Source organism: Seriola aureovittata, chromosome 8 (genome assembly GCF_021018895.1).
Source record: "Seriola aureovittata isolate HTS-2021-v1 ecotype China chromosome 8, ASM2101889v1, whole genome shotgun sequence".
Taxonomy (NCBI): domain Eukaryota; kingdom Metazoa; phylum Chordata; class Actinopteri; order Carangiformes; family Carangidae; genus Seriola; species Seriola aureovittata.
In genome coordinates this window covers 8,617,501-8,642,893 of record NC_079371.1, presented here as the reverse complement: position 1 = coordinate 8,642,893, position 25,393 = coordinate 8,617,501, and the positions used below count along the sequence as shown (strand labels likewise).

The 25,393-nt window shown below is 40.8% G+C and overlaps 1 protein-coding gene across 1 annotated transcript in view; it reads right to left on the bottom strand.

The window, feature by feature from the left end:
* slit3 (slit homolog 3 (Drosophila)) overlaps positions 1-18,762 on the bottom strand; it is a 244,940-nt gene extending 226,178 nt beyond the window's left edge. Inside the window, exons 1-2 of the mRNA XM_056383620.1 lie at positions 17,987-18,762; positions 1,603-1,674 (exon numbers count right to left, since the gene is read on the bottom strand). Of these exons, the coding sequence (XP_056239595.1) occupies positions 1,603-1,674; positions 17,987-18,177 (263 nt within the window). The 5' untranslated portion in view covers positions 18,178-18,762. The remainder of the gene's footprint in view (positions 1-1,602; positions 1,675-17,986) is intronic.
* Positions 18,763-25,393: the final 6,631 nt, after the last annotated feature.

Genomic DNA, 25,393 nt, shown 5'->3' with positions numbered 1-25,393 from the left:
CCATAACCTAAGCAATTTCTGAACAGATCGTATATCAGAATGGTTGGAATCACCATTTATGACACATCAAGTTAGTTCAGGCTGGACACGCATCACGCCTTAAGAGGGGATCTCTTTGTGGCCAGTTGGAACAGGAGAAATGTTTCCAACGAGCAAATAACCTTTCAGTGTAAATATGGGTATGTGAGTATTATTTGAACCTCTCCTTAAAACCTCAGCTTCACCTGATCCAACAAACATCTATACTGTTCAGAATGTGTTTATGCTCTGCATGGAAGCGCAGGGTTCTCTTCTAGTTTAGTTTAATTATATTTGCACATTTTTAACATATCAACTTTTGCATCTTCAATCTCAAAAGTCTGTTGCTTGTTTCTGATTTTCAAAAGGCACTCTGCATCTCTGGATTCCCCAGTATTGCAAAACTTTCAAAATCCAGCATACCCTAACTATTGTTCAGAGAAACGTCGGAGAAAATAGTGAACTCTGAGTTACATTAGCTTTTCCTTTCCTACGAACAACAACTCACAGTTTCTTGATACCATTTGTCCAGAGATTGCAACATTTTTTCAGCAATTTTATCTCTGCATATCATCATATCTGCGCCAGTGTAACATTTTGTTGTTGTGTTGCTTGTTTTATAAATGGGAGTCTTGGTTCTTGTTACTGGCATCTTAGCTCATGATTACTCTATTATTTAACCTAGTAAAAATTCAGTAATTACGAAATTCGACTCCTTGGATAAGACACTTGCATTCTCTCCTGCCCTGAAATCCCTCATTAGGATGGGAAACTTTATTTTATAGAGACTTGTTTCCCCTATAGCCATATACAGGCCTATTAGGTAAATATAGCATTTGTGTAATTACTCCAGCATGGCAGCTTTTTCTTAATGGGATTCCTTGTAAAGAAACCAATACAGGTCAGAAGGAAAAAGAGGAGAATATGCACATAAAAAAAATCCTGGTTCAACCACATACCTAAATACAGCCAACTTCATTCCTAAATGACAAAATAAGTTGTTGGCAGTGCCATCTAAATGAGACACCCAACTCCAAAAGCAGCTAGTAAAAGTTTTGTCTTATTTGTCACCTTGGGTTAAGGTTGGGGAAACTACACTGATAATAGAAAGTTAAGTCAATTGTTAGCGGAAAATGTGTCACAAATCACCATCTCACTGTCTTAGAAACACACCAGCATTTACCGTATCAGACTATTTCCAACAATATAACAAAGTCACTCTAATTAAACCTGCTTTCCTTACACCAGCACATTTGTTTAATACATTTGAAGCAAAAATGTAGTCAGAGCATGTTTTTGCTGGTGTTTATGCTTCAGTTATCACATAGATGTTCAAAGATGACACCAGCGAGACAGTGACTCTATCTGGAGTTATTTTGTGACGAACTTTGTATGTGTAAAAAAAATGGTTTAAAAAAACAAATCCTATAAAAGCTTTTATTCCGTGGCAGAACAAACTTTGGCACATTCTTTTACTGAAAAACATAAACAGCTAAAGTAATGTGAACTTGTTGAAATACCTTCAGATGCCTTGAGCAATTTAGTGAGTTTATCTCCACAAAATATTGAAACAAACAAACTTACAGAATCCTGAGGTTCTTGATGCCGGAGAAGTCCACTTTAGTGATTCTGGTGATGTTGTTTCTGTTCAGATCCCTACAGAGAGAAACACAGAGGTCACAGGGTGAGTTTAACTGAGTATGAAATTAATATAACAAACTGTATTTTGAAAGCATACAATGTCTTTATAAAAAATGCCAAAAAGCAAATGAACATCGGTGAGCACCCACTGAGTGCGCATGTGTGTGTCTGTGTGTGTTCTCGCTGTCAGATCAGTCAGATGAAGCGTGAGAATGTCCAACAGCATATGAGCCCACACACATATATACAAGCACACGCGCACACAAATATACAAACACAAACAGAAACCAAAACATACGAACACTTCTACTGTACAGGCACCATGAGAATTACTACACACAAACACACACTCAAAGCTCCTGCTGCTGTGAATTATTGAGAAGAAAATTTTCCAGAAAAAAAAATTAAAAAAATAAGAAGTGGGATGAAATTATTTTCTCTTTCCATCATCAGAGTTTAAAAGCTTATCGTGTTTCCTGGCTGTCATTCAATCTGTTTTAACTATGAGTGCACAATGTATATATACTGCAATATGAACTGACTGCCTGAGTGTGTGTGTATAGACTGGTTCCCTTTACACAGCTATGCTGTTTATTGAAACGCTGTCGTACTGGAGGAATTAGGGCAAGGAAAAAAAACACACACACACAAGAGAACGCAGACAAACAAGCCACACAATTTTCTCTCTTATTTCACATACAAACTCTCCATAAGCTTTCACTCACAGACACACACACACACACACACACACACACACACACACACACAGACACACACACTCACACACACACACACACACACACACACACACACATAAACAGAGGCAGGTTTTGCCAAGGCAGCCTGCGTGTGTGTTTTTCATAATACACCTAAACATTTATAAATCTGATTTAAGACCATATTAGGTTTCAAAAGGCTTCCCCAAGCTGCCATGGCAAGGACCACTAATAAGAGCCATACCCCGGTCTGAGACAGGGAGGGATGGTGTGGGCGAGGGCAGCACTTCCCAAAGCCCAAAATGGGGTCCAGAGTCCACCAGGGATCCTTGAAAGGGCTCCAGGATTATGAATAGTTACAATATCTCAACTGATACAATGGGAGGTCACATAAAATGACTGCCGATCAAAGACTCCCACCCACTACAGCAGACCCAGGAATGGAAAGCTGGACTGAATCATAACCAACAACAAATACGTCCTCAGAATGAGGTCCCAGGCAAATAAGGTTTCCATTTGAGGATCCTTGATATGAGAAACAGAAGAGAAGAGAAGAGAAGAGAAGAGAAGAGAAGAGAAGAAAAGATCAACATCTTTATATGAACAATTAATCAACTGTAGAATTATTACAGGACTCTGCAGTTCCCCTAACCTTTATGGAGCATTTTAGTATCTTCAAGCTCATTGTTTTGGTTTCACTGCTTTCACACCACTCTCATCAACCTCGTTTTTTCTAGACACAGCAGCCAGACAGACAAAGTTCAGCCACAACCAGCTGAATATAGTGAAACATTTAGCAGCTTATGAGTCAGATATTTCCCTCAGGAGCTGGAGGAGGCCAAAACGGAGCTAAAAGAAGAGTGCATATCTGGATTTACAGCCATGGGGGGGGGGGGGGGGTGAATGCTAATGTTACCCTGTGTCTGTGGGTTATGTAAATAGACAACTGATGATATGCCAGTTAAGTTTTATTTGCCCCAATATATTTTTTACAATAAAATAAAAAGACGTTTTATATTAAGTTGAACAAACTGACAAGACTCTGTTGGGCTTGAGGTTTAAGTTGCTGACCATGTAATCCCAACATCCCTGGTCTGAGTCCAGCCAGGAAGCTTTGTTCTCATTCTCAATTTACTGTCAAGTGTCCAATAAAAGCATAAAATGTCCCACAACGTTGAGTTTTTCCGTCTGTCAAGCGTACAGATTCTGAAATGACTGAAACATGGACATGATACAAACTTGAGTGATTCTGAATTTCAAATATCAGCACTGAAACTTTCTGATGTATGATGATAATACATTTATTGTAATCAAAGATCAACCAATCAAAGATCTTGGCAATGCATTCAAGAGTCCAGATAAGTTCTTTACAGTGAGCCACTTCACCATCATCCAAACTACATGCTGCTGGCTCAATATGTGTGTGATTGCAGTTCCTTGGAAAGCGAGGCAGCTTGATAAGCCTTCTTGGATGTGATGAAAAACTCAATACAGTATTGATTTATCATTTTTAACTTGAGGAAAGAGGTGCTTCCACGGTGAAAGAAACTGATTTTTTCCACTTGTTGATTTGTAATTTCATGTATACACTCACTTTTGAGTGACTCTGAGACAGCATCAAATCTGAAGATTTCTGTTCCCCATCACTCCACCTCTATCCATCCACTTCTCCCCTTCTTACCCCTTTGTTGGCCGTCTCTCTGTATCTTTTCACATTTGGCAACAATCTTATGCTTTTTCTTTTTGCCCTCCCTCTGTCTCTCCCTCCTTTCATCTATCTTAAATCTCTCCTTTCCCCAGTCACCGTTCTTTAATGTCAATCTGTCAGTCCTTCACAGCCTGCCTCACCCCTGTGTTCCCAGCCTTCCCCTCCACTTTTTCTTTCTAATCTCCTCCTCTTTTACAGTGTCTCCCCTTCTCTCAATTTCTCATGTCTTATCTTTCACTGTTTCACAGTTGACTAAACACTTTTTCTTCGCCTTCATCTGTTTTTCTCTCTCCAGCTCTAATCTCTCCTCTTTTATCTCAATCTTTCACTCTTTTACAGTTGGCTGTATTTTTCCTGCCCTTTTCTTTTTTCTCTCCCTTTTCCTCTAATCTCCCCATCCTTATCTCCATCTTTCTCTTGTTCACAGTGGAAATTTCTGCTCTCACCAGGGAAACTGCTCTGTAGTCAAACAAACACTGAGGATATAGGGCCAGGTGGAGAGCGATGGCATCACCCTATCTAAAAATCACTGCCTAAAAACTGAGAAACTCGATACCACTGCCAGAGCAAAATGAAGTCTGGTGTGAAATGAAATGCTAAAATTGTCAAATGAATAACACACCAACTGACAGTCATGTATTCTGAAATAAAAAGGCGTAAGGTATGATTTCTTGTAACTCGTCATAAGGTAAACAACCAGTAACAACGTAACAGTCATATTATCAAATATACCCGAGACAACTTACATATATTTATTACAACTAACACTATGGTGAATTGTACTTACTTCATACTATGGATTTTATTGATTTGCTAATGCCACTATAGAGTGTGTGTCCATTAGAGTTGTTCCGATATCGATACTATAGGAAATGCCTTCTGGATCAGTTATCGCCAAGTACACAGTCTATGTACCGATATGAAACCACGTCATTTATTCAAAACCCAGATACAACGCCGTCCTAAAACTGTAGCCTACACTGGAAGTTGCTCTGAGCAGCCACAGTAAACACAAAAGACACACAAGTGAAGAGTAAGCATTGGCAGTCACCACCTGTCTTTATAGCTCCACTTCAGTCAGAGACACTTGAGTCAAGGAATAGACCATTTCTAACAAATGGGTATTTAGTTAGATTTGGCAGAAAATTATGAATTGCAAGAACTAAACCTACCAAATTAACAAAGATGTTAATATTAAACCTTAAATCAATCCACAGTATCAACAACTTAGCACATACATGCGCAGTTGAAGAGGTGGAGTGAGCTGCAACAGCAAACAATGTTGGTATAGGTGAATCAGGAACCCTACAACGCTTCTTCTTATAATGGTATGATACATTCTACCGTTATTAAATTGCAGGCTGCGATTTGTGATTTCTCGCGATGATAGTGCGATTTTGATAATATTTATATGAACTGTTTAGCCCTGCAGCCCACAGCTCTCTCTCAGGAGTGTCTGTCTCAAAGAGAAATCCTGGTGAAATGCATGAAAAGTTACAAGAAAACCTATGTAATCATGCTGTTGAGAACTCCTCTGCACCCAACGTAAGACCATTAGAAATCCAAAGCCAACTAAAATGACAAGCTTGATTAAACTGAACAGGTCTGGCAATGCAAAATTAAGGCTTCAGAGGATACGAATGACGTAAAGCTAGCAGGGCAACCTTTTTATGCACCTGGCCCGCTGCAGCTCGGGGAACCACCCAACCCAGCAGTAAAGCTTAACTTAGCTGTAAATTTAACTGACCAGCTGGCAGTCAGACAACTAACGAGAGGCTTTCGCACAAAAGCCCTAACCACTGTTTGTTTCCATTACAGGCAGAGGTAAGGAGAGTGAGTGTGTGTGTGTGTGTGTGTGTGTGTGTGTGTGTGTGTGTGTGTGTGTGTGTGTGTGTGTTTGCAACAAGGGGATAAGACAAGAATGCAAACAGCAGGTGTTCAGGGAATTAATATCCCATACAACACACACACACACACACACACACACACACACACACACACACACACACACACACACAAAGGCACAGACAGCTCCCCACCACATCACACCCCAGACCACTGAAACCATTGAACCTTACAGTCTGGCTGCCTTGAGCCAGCAAACCAGTTGACTTTATACACACGCGCACGCGCACACACACACACACACACACACACACACACACACACACACACACACACATATACGATGTGTGTGGGGGGGTGATTCACTTACAGTACAGCTTTATTGGTTGGCTACACCACAGAGAGTGAGAAAAAACAGAGAAATAACTATTAGAAAGGAATGTTAAACAAATGACGGATCAGGTGACAAAGAGTCCCAAGAGCTCAGTGGAATGAAAAGGCAGACTGGCTGCTGCTGCGGTAAACCATGAAATATTAAGAGAACACATGGGCTAAAATGATTGGCAAGGCGGGTTACACACCGGTCAATTGTGTTTCTCTCTCTCTCTCTCGCTCTCTCTCCTTGCACCCCTATCTCAGTCTGGCGTGTTTTTTGTTTTCTTGACCTTTAGTCGCCTCTATATGGGGCAACAATGAGGAGTAACGATTAAGTACCGCAAACAGTTTCCTCTCTCTGTCCTGTCTCAGTCTGTTTCTGACACTGTGACATTTCCTCTTTCCACTTCTTCTTCTTCTTCTCTCCTTCTGGGCACTGCATCCTTATCTCCCCATCCCTCCATCCTTTCCCTTACATCCTTTGTTGTTCTCCGCCCAACGCTTCGTTACCGAATGCGTTCGCTTCCTGTGCTAATCTCCTGTTATTTTCCACAAAGCTCTTGTACCTCTTCACTTTCCCATTCCTCCTCTCCTGCTCTCCATCCTTCACTCTCTAAGATAGGTATGCTCAATTTCGCTCTCTAAATCTCCCAGTTACGCATGGAATCCTAATTGCCTTCTTCCTTTTCCTCTGAGCTCCAAGCTCTACAGCGTGTCCGTCACCAGAAGTAGGGGGCAGGCATCAAGCTGCTTTACAATTAGCCTTCAGTATAGCTGCAATCCATCTTCAAATGCTTGAATATGACATTCAGCAACAACTGTTCACCCTCCCTCAATCACACCAATTGTGATCTCACTTAATATGAAGCATACAGGGGAAAAGCAGTGTAATGTTTCAGTAAAACGTTCTGTCCACTCAGGACAGAGAGAGCAGCTTTGAAGCAAAACTACTGAGAAAGTCAAAACGTCCCTTTTATTTTTTGTTAAATATATAAGGATAGTTGAAATGTAATCAAATTAAACATATTCTTAACTATGCATGTGAAGGTTGAAGACAAATGCAGTGACGGTGAAAAATCAGAAAAAGATGAGACACTATTAACAGACCACAGTTAGACCACGGATATTGTAAAACTGGTGAAAATGATTCAACTTGAGGGAAAAAACAAAAAAAAAAAATCAAGCTTTTCCCAACTCTATGAATTTGCTTCATAATGACACGGAAAAGGAGAGAGACTGAGGGAGAACAACACCAAGAACTGGAGCTTCTGGTGAGCTCTGAGTTCAGTAAGAGTTTCAGCTGAACACACACACGCACACACACACGCATACACACACACACACACAGGTACACTACCACACACACATTCAATGAGTCCACTGCTAGCTAGGTAGTCTTAAGGCAAACTGACTGAACACAAAACGAAAACGAGAAATGGACAGCTGGGTTAGCAGTAATTTTGGCAGCAGATGATTTTCTAGTCTTTTGAACATATATATTAGTTAAAATCAAATTTTAGTCATTTTATTTTTGTTTGTTTTAGTCAATGAAAATAAGCATTTTTGTCAAGTTTAGTCAGTGAAGCTTCCTTCTCATTTTTGTCATGTATTTGTCATTTTAATATCTTCTAATCTTTGAGGCTACAGCTATCATCTTTTTTTTTGTATATTGTTACCATGGTTACACCTGTCTTTTTCATATAGGCATGTAAATAAGTGGACAATCCGAACACAGTTAATGTCAGTCTGGAGCTGTGCCACTAGTTGTTGCTAAAGAAGAAAAATTTTCAAATGAAGCCAAATGCTGGTGACAGAGCACGTATATTAAACGTATTAACTGAATGTAAACGTCTTGTTTGCATATTTAAGCATTAAACTTTCTATGAAGAACTCAGGAAGGAACATTGACTGAGTGAAGCAGAACACAGAACTGCATGTTCTCTATTACTGTAACATGTACAACATAAATTCTAAAACCCGTAAGACGTAATCATGGAAAGCATTCAAAAGAATGACATGTTCAGCCTCTGTTTGCAGACCATATATTGTCTACAAGAGTCTACAAGTTTTGGAAAATTTGGGGGCTTTGTGGAACATTTGGTCTCCTGTGCGACCGTTTAATGTTGTTTTGAATCTTTGTCACAGTGATGCTAATAGGTAGTGAACTCTCTCCTATTACAGTACTGCTCTCTGGGATACAAAGCAATCATCACTAGGAGATTTTGGTCATTCACATCATACACACACACACACGCAAATGGCATGTGAACACACGAGAACAAGCGAGTAGGCCTACAGACACACTCTCACAAGAGGTCCAGACCTCTGAGGACACCAGGGTCATGTCCCTTTTTAAAATTAAACATGACAGGATATGTAAAAGGCTCATACCAATACTTTGTACAGGGCCAAACATACATAAATAAAAGGGTTCAGTATGTGACCATCAGGTTTGTGTGACTATAGTTTATTTGAGACAATCAGATGGGCAAACCCAAGGGGACTTATGGACTTAATTTAGCCAAACTGCAGCCACAGTGAGAGCATGTGCACAAATGAGAACAAGCAGGCAGAGACACATGAAAACAGCTTTGCAAACAGCAAAGTGGGTTTTTTTTTTTTTTTTTTTCAAAGCCATTTTCAAACAGCTGGTTGGTTTATGTGTTAACTGGGTTTGTTTTGCTCTATCTGTATCTCTGATGTTCTCTTCCTCGACTCCTTTTCTTCTTGTTTTCTACACAAATATACATAATCTGATTAAACCTTGGCAGTAATTCAATGTATTCCATTAAAAGTACTCAAGTTATTGAAGCTTGAATATATGCCACCTGTTTGATGAGCATGTAGTCACATTCACATCAGCCATCGCAGCAAAAGCAAGCATTTGCTAACACCACTTAAGGAAATGTGTTTAGAAGACAGAGATCCGGCTGGTGTGATGGGTGTTTACCGTCGCTACAGCAAGACAGTGACCCCACTGTTGGAGATTGTTACTCGTGTAGGCTCTGCGTGCTTCTCAGAACCATTCTGACACTTGACATTTCACATTTTATCTGGCCAGTGTTCCTCACCACACATTTGTCTCTATGGGTAGAAATATTTCTCTGTTTGAACAAATAAGCTACTGGCTCATTGGCGCCATTTGCAATGTCCAGAATGCTAACAAATGCCAAAAGGAACTAAACAAAAAGGTAGGGGAACTTCTTTCCCAAAAATAGAGATGAAAGGCAAGAGGAGCGACAAAGAGGAACAGAGACATTGATGATAAAGGAGCCGTTAGTCAAGATTTTCCCTAGAGCGGAAAGAAGGACAGTCATTTTCTCTCCATGAAGGGGAATCCTTTCTGAATGACGCACAATACAGCTACCTCTGTCTCATCTGCACTTTACTTCTCGTCTTTAACTTTGCCAGCATGGCTCTGTTTTGTTCCCATTCTGTCCGACTTTCTACCTCACTTATTTTTTTTCCCTTTTTCACCCTGCGTAGATCTGTTTTACCTTCTCGTCTGTCTATATCTTAGCACTAAATCCATCTTCATCCTTCTATATATTCTCATTCTTCGCCTGCTTACGTCTTTTAAATTACTTGTGAGTTTTAAATTACTTGTTAATGCATCTTTCACATTCAGTTTCCCAGACTGATTGGATTCTGTTGAAATCCGGGGAGTGATGCGTCTCCTCTCTCTAAGTGTTTTCGTCATCTAATGCTTTGTTTTCTGTCTGTCACAATTTACCCCTCTCCCCTTCGTAGCCTCTATTCAATGTTAATGCCACTCAACCTGAGGAAATTCATAGTTTGGTGTTGCTGTTAACGCAGGCTTGACCACATTAGGGAATCGTCTGCTAGCATCCCTTTCTTTTAGAGTCACAAGCCAAAAAGGCTGTAAACCAGTGCTGTATTTGGTTAGTTCTTTGCTTTGCTCGAGTTTATAGGGCTGCATTGCTTTTGTTGAGATTTACTACTGCTGTACTGTAAGTGAATAGGGTGGGGTGGGGGTGGATGGGTAATTTGGCCACTGAGAGGCCACTTGACAAGAACAGGGCCTGCTGCTTCCTCAACAGAGGCCAGGTCAGAAAAAAACGAGAGTGAGTGAACGAGAGGGTAAGAGAATGAGAGAGGTTAAGAGGAATGGGAGACTGAGAGAGAAAGTGAATGATAGAGAAAGAGCTCGAGAGAGACAGAGAGATGGAGAGACACACACATACACAGTGCAGTGACCAGTTCCTCCATAAGCCTCCAGCCTAACATAAACAGTCTGTCACATTGAGCTCAGCAGAACACTGGACTGAAAAGGGACAATTATGGTGTAAATAACACTCTCATACTGTAGTACACACATGTTGCATGCACTGCCACATGCACGCAGATAAACACAAATACGTATACACACACACACACACACACACACACACACACATAGTGCAGGGGTACACACAGAAACACACACTGAGAGCAGAAAATCCCAGCAGTAGGGATATAATGTGTTGCTTTGGTGACAGTGGCCTAACAAAACAGTGGCATAGCTTGTTAACATCAAACGACTGCAAGCATATTGCGCACACGCACACACACACACACACACACACTCATGCACACAAACCCAGAGTGGCGTTTTGCTATGACATACACTCTGAAGTCCTCCGGTCTGATGGCTTCTGTTTCAGCAGAAAGGCACAGAAGGTCATTCGTGACTCGGGGTAGTTTCTATGTGTCACAGACTCTCTCTCTCTCGTTATACGTCGAAGTTTCCATCTACAACCAATTGCATGTTTAATCCAGTGAAAGCATGAGAGTTTACTGTGTGTATGTGTATGTGAGCCTGTGCTTGCTTAATGAGTGTGTGCTGTAAGTGTGTGGCTGCATGCGTAAATTCTCCTATGTGCTTCCATGCATGTATATACGTTTTAATTCAGAATATGACTGTACCCTTTTTCGTGTGTGTGTGTGTGTGTGTGTGTGTTCTTGAACTCACTTTGTGACAACTCGTTTTTAAACCTTTGGAGTTCAGATATCTTTGGAGAGTGGGGACATTTTTTCTGGAGCTTACTACTTCAAAAGGTTTGATTGATTTTAGTAGTTTCAGCCATCAAATCATCATTTCTATCTGTAATGATAACACTCTACACACCACGGTAATTGCTGAGTTCTTGTAGCGTGCTAAGAAAAGCAAAGACTGCAAGCAACAGACAATAATACCAACCCTGAGGTTAGCAAAATTTACTTTGAAAAGGAAATGAAGGCAAACTGTGAAATCACCTAAAGTGTTCGCTGCAAACATCCATCACAGTTAAGAGACCTTCTTTGTGGTCCAACTTTGACCTAACATATTTTCAGTACTTATGCAGACACAATTTCCATGCAAAGATAGATTTCAGGTGTGCTCACGTCCGGTTTATCGTCCAAATAAAGTGTTTTAGATAATCAGGTTCACTGTTGGCTTGTTTACAACCTGTCCAATCATCTGATCACTCATTTCTTTTTGTTTCCACGAGCAATGTTCCCAGATTGCAGCGATTACCTCGGTGCAATGTAATGGCATGTGTAAATGTAATCAGTACTATAGATAGAAGCAATGGCCAAAACTACACCAATAAGACTCAAGTTGTAAAAAAAATATTTTTCTCTTTAAGGGTAAAGTTTACCATTAGGTTTGGTTGGGGTTCGGCATAGTTGTAATGGTTAGGGATAAGAATGTGTTATGTCAGTGAGGGTGTACATTCATGCATAGTTTTATAGTAGTGCATAGTGTGCAATCATATGTCTGTATACATGTGCCTGATTTTCCATATGTATGGCAGCGAGTGTGTGCACCTCTTCGCCCGTATTTGTGTGTGCCATGTGAATACAGTATGTGTGACTATGTATGTTTTAATGTAGCATCCAGCTTGCTTCATTTCCCAGAAGGGCAGTGCCCACTGTCGCTGCCAGCTGGCTGCCTCTTTGGCAGCCTGAGAGTCATTATAAAGAAAGGTCAACTGCCCACACACTGGGGAAACTTGGGGAAGAGAAGATCACCCACTGACCTAGAACTGGAGCCTAAATATCGGTTACCCTCACTTGTACCATTTGGCACACCATAACTGACCCAAACATAGTTGGAATGGCACAAAATTGTGACCACAAGATGGCCACAGAAGATAGGCGTGACATAAAGAGGCCGTTTGAGAACAGCGAGCTTATTGTGGTTTTTACATATTAGTTTAGACTCGTCTGCTATAGCAATAACACTCAGCTGCTCCTCAGATGTATTACATCACCATCATACCCACGATAACAGTAAAGAACACTCTTCATTGAATGATGGCCTTTATTCAACAGTTACCAAAGCATGTGTGCTGACCGAAGCTTTCCTCAAAGTACCACATAACTACAGAAATGCTGCACAAACAAAGTACATCACTAATTAGCTCCCTGGTTTCCACAAATGTTGGTGAAGGACCAACACAACTTGGTTAGCAGAGATTCATGGGAATTATCTAAACAGTTGGAATTCATCTTTGACTTCTCAGACTTCTTGGGTGTGGCAAAAGATTGTTCTTGATCCAATCGAATTATTCTAAATTTAGGGGATGGGAACTATGTCGGCAAATATGAGCTTGTCTGACACATGCAGAGGTTAGCACACACACACACACACACACACACACACACACACACACACACACACACAGATTCCAGTCCCACCATGGAATGCCGTTCCATAGCTGAGGGTGTGGTGGTTCAGCGTCCATTGACCAATCAACACCAAGCTTTGATAAGAGCCAGAAGCAGAGGCTGGAACTTGTGTGTCCATTCTACACACAGGAACACACACACACTCACTGATGCTTGTACGTATACACACACACACACACACACACACACACACACACACAGTGGCAGGATCCTACAGTTGCGCGCACCATGGTAGGTTGGCACGCTGTGGGGAAATGGGAGCTGTGAAAACTCTACTGGAGAGATGCTGCTGGCAAACTGAAGGTGTGTGTGTGTTGAAGGGGAGGTGGAGGTCACAGAATGAGTGGTGAGGGAGGAGGCAATGGAGAGAGGGAAAGACTGCAGAAAGAAGGTGGAGGGATGGGGAGAAAGCTAGAGATGTAGGAAAGATGAAGAGTTGGGAGGGGAAAAAGAAAAACAAAGAAAAAGCTAGACGAGGCTAGAGAAAGCAGAGAAGGTGTTGCTCGTAAAAAACTTGCCAAAACTTCCTCAAAGTGCCGTTAGCGAGGGAACGGAGAAATAGGCAGTTAAAATCTGAATTAAATTGTGTAAAGTTGGCTCTGGAAGCTTGCCGTTTCCAAAAGTGAACTCATTCAACTACAAACACAGACATCAACATCACACATGCTCAGTTTGACAGCACACATATATAAAGATGCGATCATATATAAGTTTGATAGAGCTAACTCACACTAATACAAGTACATTTCAAAAAAGAATATTGTCACACACACATACGTGCAGACACACACACACACAAATTTCCTGATTGCAGCTCAACCAGTTGAAGGCCCACTCTAGAGTTCACAGCATTCAATTTCTCCACATTTCACAGCAGCTGGGGCAACAGTTTGGAATTTGCAGCTCTAAAAATCAACATTTGAGGGTGTGTGAGTGTGCGTGTGTGTCTATGTGTTCCCTGTAGGGCAGGTGTGAATTGGACCCGGGAGAGAAAAGCCGTTCCTTTTTTCCAATTCATTTTACCCGGCCTCGTTAAGCCTGTTAAGCCTCCCCCCAAAACCCTCCACTCAAATTAGATGCAAATGAGGTCTCGAGTGGCTTCCCAAGGAGGGCATTACAGAATTGACTGGCCTGAGGTAATCTGCGAGGCTGCCTTGGTGTGTGTGTGTGTGTGTGTGTGTGTGTGTGTGTGTGTGTGTGTGAACAGTTGAGGCCACCACTGTTTTTCTCTCGTTAACCTTTCCAAATGCTCTGTTTACAATAGTGAAGAAAAGGGGGTTTTAAAAAGAGATTCATTCTGTAGTTATGACAGGTGGACTCTGGCTCTGAATATCAAGCACACCCTTTACCTCCAAATGTAGCAGAAGTGAACTGGATTCAAGTTATATACTGTGTGTAATAGGCACTAGCTCTAAAGTTTAAAGAAGCATGCTGGCTGGTTTTCATGCTTTACAGTGCCAGTCATTTTCCAATGTGACTGATTTCCTTCCATCCAAGGAGCGGTGGTCTTTTAAAAGGAAAAATGTATATGTTTTCAGTGTATCCTTAAGTTATTTAAGCATGAAGCCTTGTACTTTATTTTATTGCTGTACCCAATTTCCCTTGACCTGTGTCATGTGCATACTCATTTAACAGTGATTCCCTACATTTGTTTTCAGTATCCTCCATAGAGTCTGTCTGAATTTGTCTGATTCGGTACATGTGGCTCGAGAGTGATAAAGGGAGAAGCAGAGTAGTAGCCGAAAAAGATTTTCCACTCAAGATAAGGCAAAGTCTTGTCCCCTTACTCAAACACCACATGTCTTGTGGTCTTGTTGCATTGCATTCTGGCGTGGTGAGACTACTGTATCTCCTCTTCTCTATGGATTTCTCCTCGTGTGATCGTTTGAAAATTTATGCAAAAGTCTTGAAAGAAACTTCTGGCATTTGAGTTTGTAAAACTACCAATGTTTCAGCGTGAGACACAACTACGCAGCAAAGCCTGAACAGAAATGCAAGGTCGATCATCATTAGAATTCTTCACAGTGCTAAGAGAATGAAAAACACATCAGCGTCCAGTCCAGTTTTCCATTCGCAATCAACATAAGCAAGCAGAGCTGAATGTGACAAAGTTTAACAACTAACCACAACAGAAAACTGTGTATTTTGCAATATTTTTGGCCAAAACTTGAGTCTTTGGAACATAGTGATCCTAGAGACTAACAGCAGAGTGGTAATTATGGTACAATAGTGATTTTCTTATTGGGTTCTTTGGGTTATCATTGGAATCCATAGTAACTGTTATGAATCTGAGCAGATTAAAATGTCCATGAAGTAGAAAGCTATAAACCTTTCTTCATCTTTCAAGCTTTCAATGTGTGAGCAATTGATACTGAAAACATAGGTTTTCACTGGCGTGTTCTTTTAAGCCCATGTGTCCTTATGCACTGTTTCACGGGCCAAATTGATGCATACCAGTGTCCAGCCAGTTACCTCAACATTGCGACTTTGCATTGCCTTTGAATGCTAGGAACATCCCGCTGCCAGGAAACTTCTGAAATAACAGATTCAGTAAATTTGAATATATTTGTGACTCTAATTTGAATGTCGATTGCCAGTTTTTGTTGCCATGAACAGCTAAGTTGTACCCTGACATTGACAGTGTCATAACAAATGTCAGATTAACCATTAGCATGACATCAGCTGGCAGTAGCAAACAAATTCTGATTTTCTCGAACATTTTCAGACATTATTTAGCCTCATTACAGTGCTTTCCATCTGCTTTTTATGTTTGGCCACTACATATAGTGTATGGTTGAAAATATGGTCAATTTTAGTCAGTCAAATAGAATAATTGATCATGCAAATCTGTAACAAAAGTAGTTTTTTTTAAAAGATCATGAAAACAAATTTTGTCACATTGGAGCTTCATGAATTCTAAACTTTTGATATAACGACTTTGGACACTTTACTTTGATGCAGCTTACCATTTTTCACTCATAGTGTAACAAACTTGGCACTTTAGTTACTAGAATCTGTTGTCCACATGGACTTTATTCCAGCCGTCGAACCCAAATCCCTGCTCACGGTAATAATGCTCATCTCTCTTTCCTAAAAAGTTTCCCATCTGCCGTAACCTTTAGAGCTGGAATCTCATCCATTTTAATGATTCCCATCTCAGACTCCCTAAAATATATCTGCAGAGAGAAAGAGAGATGAAAGCAGGCAGAGAGGGAGAGAAAGAGGGAGGGAAAGAGCAGCTCTTGGCCAAAGTCACAGCTGAAACACTGACCTGGATAAATCAGGGAAACATAAACACATAGTTTCTAGAGTGAAGGCAGTGGGAGGGGCACTGCTACCCCAAATATTCCACCCCGGGGACCCCAGCGAGAAGCAGGGGACCCCCTTATCCCACCTCCCCATCGCAGCCTGCTCTAATTATTTATTTTCCTTGGGTGTAAATGTCTTCTGGGGATTGCTACGTAAAAGCCAACAGGTCCTGGGAGGTCATAAAAGCCCAGTGGGATGGAAGAAGTATGGGGTTCGTTGTTCACACTAACACTTAACCACGCAAGAAACACAATCACGCAAGCATGCGCAAACATGCAGAAACACAAACATAAACATGCAAACAAAAGTGAAAATGCACACATGCATGAAAATCATATCCAGCAGTACCCCCCACATCCACACACACACACACACACACACACACACATCCACAAACACGGCCCCCCACTTCCCTGTGCAGCCTACTGATTGTGTTTGTTGTCTCAGGGCTAGGTCTGTTGTTGATCCCCTGCGGGGCTTTTGGCTGCTCCGTTATCATGCATAATCGCTTCCATACCTTAACAGCATAGGTGTGTGTTTCTGAGTGCATGTGTGTGGCTACGGGGGTGTATACGTGTCAAGAATGGGCAAGAGGTGGCTGCAGCGTCTGTCAGAGGTCCGTCTCTGCCTTAGGAATGAATATAATTTAAGACCAACTGTCACCAGGTTCAAAAAAAGGACTGAAAATAATTCTTTAGTAGTAAAATCATTCATCCAACTTCAGCGACCTGTGATAAGGGCAAATAGCTTTGGAAAGTCTTAATGCAAAGGGAGAGCAGAAGTGAATGCCTAGTTAAATAGTCACTGCTTCGGGACCGTATTCTTAACCGCCTCCATTCACTGGGGTCACTGGTGAATTTTTAGTGCAGTTTCATCTTTTCAGTGCATAACCAAAGTGGCTGCTTTCAGCAAGGAGGTACACTTCTGACTCTTCCCTGGAAGTTCCCTCTTGTTTTACACAAGCATACAGGTAATAATAGTAATGGTGCATTATTTTCCAATTTATCATCCTTATTGGGCTGAACTGCTTCTGAAAATCCTTCACACACCTTATCCCAGCTAAATTCACCATATCAGCTTCTGTCAAAAAGTTTAGCAAAAAATGTTTTTTTCTAATTCCTGGGAATATAAATGATAAAAGTTTCAAGCCCAAGTTAACTAATAGGACAGTAGAATACAGCCACTGAGGAATATTGCTCTCAAAATAAAAAGGGCTGTTTGCTGTATAATGATCACTGACTGCAGGTCACAGTTGAAATGCCTTTCAATTTAATCACTGGGTAGTAGCCTGATGGGGATGCAATCATAGTAGCTTTCATTCACAACTAAACGGTACATCTATGCATTAAGTCACGCTAATGGGCAGGTGGTTGGAGGGTTTAAAAAAAGTTTCCAATGAGATATTCCTAAAATAAGTTAGATATGTCCAGTCTGTATTGATTTCAGGCACTTTAATCTCCAGGACTTCTAAAAATTAATCTCTGACAAAAAAAAAAGTTTCCATGCATGTTAGGTTTTACATGTAGCCTATACTGCACTAAATTCACTGTAATAATTGTAGGGATATTAGAGGAACATGCGAGTAGCAGAGAGAGAGAAACGGGGCATCTTAAGGTCACAGGGAAGTTTATACTGATGTTTCAGCACAATGGCGAGAGTAGAAGTTGATCTGCTTATAATGTAATGAAATCGCACTTACAGACGCTCGGCATTCCTCGGTATTCCCTTCGGCACAGTCTTCAAACCCAAACCCTGGCAGTCCACATGCGACCCGGAGCAGCTGCACTTGTGTGGGCATCCAGTCACCGAAGCAACACACACCAGCAGCACGACAACCAGAGCCCAAACCCGGCAGAGCGCAGCTCGCCTCTCCGGCCCGGTCGGAGGCATGATATCCACTGAAATTACTTCCAAACCGAAGTTAATTGAATATCCGCGGGGGGGAAGTAGACGTTGTGGAAGTAAGGATCCCGAAAAAGGTCAAAAGAGGTCGTTTGACTAAGTGCTCGATTTAAGAAAAAAAAAAAAGTGAAGTGATGGAAGCCGAAATAAAAAAAGTCCGATGTTAGCAGAAGTTTACTAAAGTTTCTCTCGAGAGACTCGATCAGTCGGAATCTCCTTAAAACGCTCCCTTGCCATTGAAGAAAAGAAAGGAAATGAGGATGTGGATGTGACACTTGCAAAGACAAAGTTTTCTTTTAAAACATCTAACCGCGCGTCACTCAACTGGATGCGTAAAAGTCTCCCCAAATGCTCCCCATTCACAATCTCTCCGAGAATAAGTTATCCGCCTGACTCCTAAACTTTCCAAGGTGAAAATGTTCAGCTGGGGTGTAACCTCCTTCCTGGGAACATCCCTCCGCTGCCAGGGACTAAAAAGTGAGAGTTGCAGAGGAGTTGTGATCAGAAAAAAAAAAAGTTGAGAGAGCAGAGGCGCAACACAGACTGGTACGCCTGGAGGTTGTGAGAGAGGCAGACAGATTTGTACTTAGGTTTCCCCCCAAATCCTCTCTCTCCCTCTCTCTCTACCTCCCTCCCTCACCCTGTCCTTCGCTCTCTCTCTCTCTCTCTCTCTCTCTCTGTTGATGTCACCAGAAAATAGAGTAAGAGAGCTCTACAAACTTTCACTTGTCCCTTATCTCCCCAGCAGAAGCATTCTGTAAAAACTGGGCTATTTTCCCACACACAAGAATAAAACACCAAACCTTCAGTCCATGGCAGCAGGGTACATAGTTTAACTCATTTTCCCAGCGACTCTTCCTCTTTTATCATTACTCATTTATCATCTTAATGATCTGCTTTGTGATTATATATAGGTTTTGAGCAGTGTCTTTTTTGAGCCATCTCTCCAAATACCCTAATGCATGTGTACTCGGGGAGTCTCTGTATGCCAGCCTCATTGACTAATGCTTTACCAGCCAGCAGATGACACAAAAATGCTGTCTGAGAGATCAGTCAGTTTGTCAAAGCTAAATATTATTGTGGCAAATGTCATGAAGTCCACTATGAATAAAGCCAACATCAAACATTTTAATTCATAAAAGCAAAACATAAAGATGACTGATGGGGTCTCATTACCATACAAACTTTCATAGAAACTTTACCTCAAACTGCTCTTGATCTCCCTATTCCTTCCAGTGTAGAACAACAGTACAGGAGTGAAGCCTTTCAGTGCAGATCCTTGATGCTCCTCTGTATGTTGCATTGTAGCTGCTGCCCTCTATTGGCAGAAGGGAAAAACTTTCACAAACTAAAATGAGCAGAGACTCAACATTTTGCAGTTACAGTAATAAAATGATTTCACTTCTCATTAAGTCAGTGTTCTCTAAATTAATTCAATTCACTTGGGGAGTTTTCCTGCAAATGTCAAAAAAATTGAAAAAGCTTTCCCTTCAGCAGTGTCTCGGTCTGTAATGAACAGTGGAAAGTCCTTAAATATTGTAATGCGTAGAACCCACACTGAGTAACTCAGTGTCATTCTGGGACGCAGGCTAATTAAAACATCATTTTCACTGTCATCTGGAGACCCACCAGGCCGACTTTTGGCAAGTTTAATATTTAATTGGTTATGAAAAAAATGCTGTTGTAAATAAATTTATTGGACTTTTTATGAAACACTGTCCCTTGCCTACTGTCTTTATTGTTGTTATCTGTTTATTATTATTTTGTCTTTCGCTCTTTATTCATGTAAACAAGGTCTGATACAGTAAAGTTGGTCAGTCAGTGCATATTCATAGCTGTCAGTTGCCAGTCTTAGTGTCTGTGCCGCTGGTTCACTGCCTTACTCAAACACACACACATTGATGGTGGTTTCTGAGGAGGAATAATAATAGAAAAATATCAATTATTAGTTATCACAGCACCATGTTTGATGTCTATTTTTTTCCAGTTAAACTAGAATTTATGTGAGTTCAAGTCTTGAGAGACTGAACTGTCTGCCATCAGTCAATTCAATTATATCTTCTCATTTACACAATAAAAGTAGGTGTTTGTTATAAACATACGCAGACTGAACTGTCTAATTTAACCATTTGTGTCAGTGTGTCTCATGTGTATAAAGCTTCAGAGAAATGTATGAGCGTTCTCTTTTTAGATATGCATTAAACCCCCCCAATTTTTTCTCTCCTTTGGCATATTGAAACTCCCTCACACAGTGCCCTTTACTATTGAAGGGACAGAAAAAGATTAAGCTGCTTTGAAAATATTTGTAGTTTCATGTCAGATCTGTGGCAGCAGCAGTGCAAGCAGAGCAACACAGGTCTTTAACTCTAGCTCCTCTTGGGATCCCCAGATGCCCTCTGGCATGGGGGGAAAATTAAATCCCTCCAGAGTTTCCTGGGACTACCCCGAGGTTTCCTCCCTGCTGGCTGAGCCCAGCAAGACAAAGGGGAGAGCAGCCTGTCAAGGAGAGTAAGTCTGGCCTGTCTGTAGAGAAAACCCATTTCAGCTGCATGCACTTGGATCTTGTTGAGCATCACTGTTAAAAACCTTACATGTAAGGGAGTAGCAAAGAACCACCAAAAGGTCCAAATTGAAAGTATTGGCATTTGGAATAAGCCAGGTAGTGCTAAGTGGCTAATGGCTACCATGGCATACTATATATATTCACGGAATCACCCCTTTGTATTGTATTGCCAAAAGTGTGATTTAAAACACAAACAATTTACATGGGTAGCAATATTTTCAAAGCATGCTTCTGGCTATGGCTATCCAACAATGAGCTAAAGTATGTAGACACACACACACGTCCTATCAAGGGCAAACAAATATGGCAGACCTAAGGATACCAGCTAGCCTCTACAAAACAAATGCTACAGAACACTAACAACTGGTGTGTCCTCCTCCCAGTCCCATTTAAACACCACTAAAACATTAAAGAAGATGTCTTACTGATGTATTTTGTTGAAAGATTTATGTTGTATGCTGTTGTGGTCCAACAGCCCCAAGGCTTGCGAAGTTAACGTATACCTGAAGCTAACGTGAAACATCTAGCAACTATAACGTCAACAAATCACAACATTAAACTTAAGCTTAAAAGGGTGTTAACTCCAACACTTGTGTACTATTATGGTGAAATGAGGAACAAGTAACTTTACCTTGCTGCTTTGGTTCTTTGCTATCATTAGTTACTAACAGTAGCAGTTTGAGTGAGATTAGCTAGACATTAGCTAGCTGACTGTTGGCTAGCTAGCACGTAAAAAGCTAACAATCATTTTATCATATCATTTTTCTAAATGTTAAGTTTCCAAAAGTTACTTACTTGTCTGCTGTATTGTTGTTTATGAATTTGACTCGTGAACCACTGCAGTCTCTCTCTCTCTCTCATTCTCCCTCTCATACATTTGAGGAGGGTTGAGACACATTATTTAGCTGTGAAATTGTTGGGAGTCTCCCAGTAACCTCGTAAAATTACACCTATGGCAATGTGCGTATTAATAAATTTCACATAGTGCCCAACTGATGTTTAGTTTATGGTTATTCATGCCTTATTGTATGCCCATGTAAACTATTTATCTATGGATATATTATAAAAAAGAAAGTTGCTACATACAGTGAGTCAACACTGGATTAAGAGGTCATACCCCAGTGAGTCAACCAAACAGCATTCAGCTCCAGGATAAGATGTAAAGGAATTAATGTGCTTGAGTAGAGAATAAGTATGAGGACAGAGGATCACATCTAAATCTATATAAAAACAAAGACAATAATGGTTTTGTGAAAATATTTTTGCTGTTTTTTTCCCCATGTGTTGTATATTCACAAAATGAATACAGGAGAGAGACAACACACAGACAAAGACACAAGTCTAGAGCAGCGAGGGAACAGTAAACAGTGGAGGAGACAACATAAAAAAAAAGAGCCACACACAAGAGTCAGACTGTTTTGGTTTTCAGCACTCTAACAACAATGTTGTAATGGTTTTAATATGTTGCCTTTTGCTGTTCCTCTTCTGGCTGGGACTTGTGTTTTCACAGATGTCTTTAAAAAATGTTGCACCTCATTTTTTGGGGAGATCGGTTGTTCAACTTGTAAAAGAATGAACAAACACATCAAAGTCAGACTGTTAGCAGAGAGTGGACAAACTATTAGACAATCCATCATTAGGTTAGCTGCTCAACAGGCTAATCGCCCATAATCATGGTGTATTGTATATACTTTCAGAGAATTAATTCTGAGTTAATGTCATTTCATCTTGTGTTGTAGCACTAAAGATCTACACACGGACTATTGCATATCTATATTTTCCACACGCAACGGAAAATTCATTCACACCATCATATTTGAAGAGGATAAAATTATCGTATGGGTGCTCTAAACTTTAAATTTTATTGGCCCTAATGGATCAAATAGGATAATACAAGGTAATTTTGGGATGTTTTTGGTGCTCACAAAATCGCTAAACCTCGAGTCCAAGTCCAAGTCACCAAGGAAGAGGCTGAAACTGAGACAATAGTGACTAACAGTTCCTTCCATGAGGTTAGAAGACATGTTTAAAAAAAAGATACGTGGTCAATTGGAAAAGTCCCGTCTCTGAAGAGTTGGGCAAACAAATAATGACAAAACTGTACCACCACAGAAACAGCACACTGAAACACTCAAAACCAAGTAGTGATCATCTTTTTTCCTTAGACAAACCACTGCTTATGTGTGTATGAAACCACTCTCTGAGGTCTTTGTTTGGGCTCATTGGGATAAGATGCATGTCATTAACTTTTGAGGTTGAGTGTTTGAAATTTTGCTCAAGACCTTTGATTCATGATCCCTTCTTGAGCATTTTCTCCCGGAGTCTCTGCTGTATTTTAGTGAATAAAGCAGAAAAACCAAAAACATGCGGAGTGCTTTACAAAATGAGACATTAAGCAATTGTGTAGTGAGCAGAGTTGGCCGCTGCCGAGCTTCTCACACCACATAACTGCTGCCACTCTTTCACTCTCTTCTTCTTTCTCTCCAACGCTTTCTCCCGCCATCCCTTGGGTGCCCCTCTCTCAGCCCTCCAACCCATTCTCTCCGCTTTAAATGTCTCAAACATCCTCTCTTTCTCTTCCTGTCATTGTGTCTCTCATCAACACATTCTCAGTTTATTTCACTTTTCCTCTCCATTGTCCCATCATCTTTCTTTCTATATAATTATCTATTTCTCTTGTCCTGGTCTCTGTATTTTTATGAGCTGAGAGACAGTGTGCTACTAATTAGCATCTTTCTGCGGTGCAGGGCCGAGCCAGTGACCGGGGTAACAGCTTTACGCTTCACTGCTCACACACTCGTGCACATAGACACACACGGAGGCAAGAAGGCGCACATTAGTATCGTGCTGTCACACAAAATTTCCTCTCCGCTGACCAAGGCTCTCTCACACAAAGATATATGCCAGCTCAGTTTCCCTAGGAATTATGGTCATTTTGGAGGATGTAGTTTGTGGTGCTGTTAAACTGTATTGCATTTTACCGAAAGGTGTTTCTGTTATTTAGCTGACACTCACTGATGTAAATGGGGATGGAAAAAATAATTCAGCATCACCACAAACAGCAGCCTCTAAAATGACCGTACAGTTGAATCAACACCTCTCTGACACAGTATATATCTAAATGAAGATGAGCGTTATTGTAGGGTTGCTGTATGATGTTGTCGCAAAGTAGAAATGAAAAATTGTTTTCATTGAATTGCATAATTGTTAAACACACATACACAAACACGTTGCCCATTGAAAGAAAATATAGGTGCCAGAGGAAAATACAAACTCCTGTCAATGCAGCTGTTCTTTTTCTCTTCTTTTCCACTTACTCTCTCCCATCTCTCATCTTTCTTTCCTTTCATCATTATCTCTTTGTCTCCAATCACACCAGCAGGCAGAAAACTTTGCGCATCCTAACCAGTTAACAAGTTAACTTGACTTTGACTAACTGCAGCCCGTGTTGCGTCTCTATCAGGGAGCATTTCTTGCTCTATCAGAGCAGGGTTATATAGAGTTGGATGGTGTGATAAAACTCATATTATGGCAAAGCTGTCACTTTTTATTAGAATTTTGAATTACTGCTTGAGAGAGAGAATATTCATTTGGTCTGTAATGATCTGTTTGATTTCAAAGTTCACAGTCTATTACTGCAACAGGCCATGTCTTAAAACGGGCAATCATAAAATGTACTGTCCTTCAGACTCACTGCGTGCCCGTTGTGCTCTCAGTAAACCTGAGAGGACACACTTTTCTCCACTAATGCAAAATGGAGAAAACTCGAGAGCCATATTGAACGGATGATCATTATACTAAACAATCTGAGAAATAATGTAGGAAAGCAATTTGAGTGAAGATGAAAAAATCATGGATAAAGTAGTTTGTTGACTTTGTGAAATGTAACTGTCTTTATGATTATTCTACATGGGTTGGTTTCCATTTAATTTGAACAAATTACGAATTGAATTCATTCAAACGTAATCTTTTTTTACAGCATGACCGTCTTATAGCTTCCTCCATTTCTGACTCTCCAGTTCTCTCCAGTTCACCAAAGTTGAAGTATACTGAAAGCACCACGTAAATGAACTTTACCAAAGAAAATGCTCTAATTCTCTAATTTCAATGACTGAATATGGTGTGAAAATTTAATGGAATAAAGGGTCTTCCACCTTAAATACCGTTCATGACTCGCACCCCTCCACTTCTCCTCTCTTGTTCTCATGCATTTTTCTCTCTTCTTCCCTGTGCCCCTCCTCCTCCCCCACTTCTCCTCTCTCCCTCCATCCCAGCAATGGACAGATTAGAGAATAATTGGTGGAAAGTTTGGACTTCTTCTCACACTGGCCCTCATCAGTTTAAATGGTCTGATATCTGATGGCACATTAATGGTTCACGCTACACAGCGGTGTGTTTGCCCCTGTGTGTGTGTGTGTGTGTGTGTCTTGAGGCTGTGTATGGTATTAGCATAGGTGCCTCTGCACCTAATTTTGTATTTTTTTTGAATGTCTGTGATGAAGTATGTCCTTTTGTGTGTGTGCTTGTGTGTTTGAGTGTGTGTGGTTTAATGGGTCCTTTAGCCAGACAGATCTTTGGCTAAGCTTTACTGTGGCCCCTGCAAAGCTATTATCTCCCCATATACTGTGTACACACTTCCTC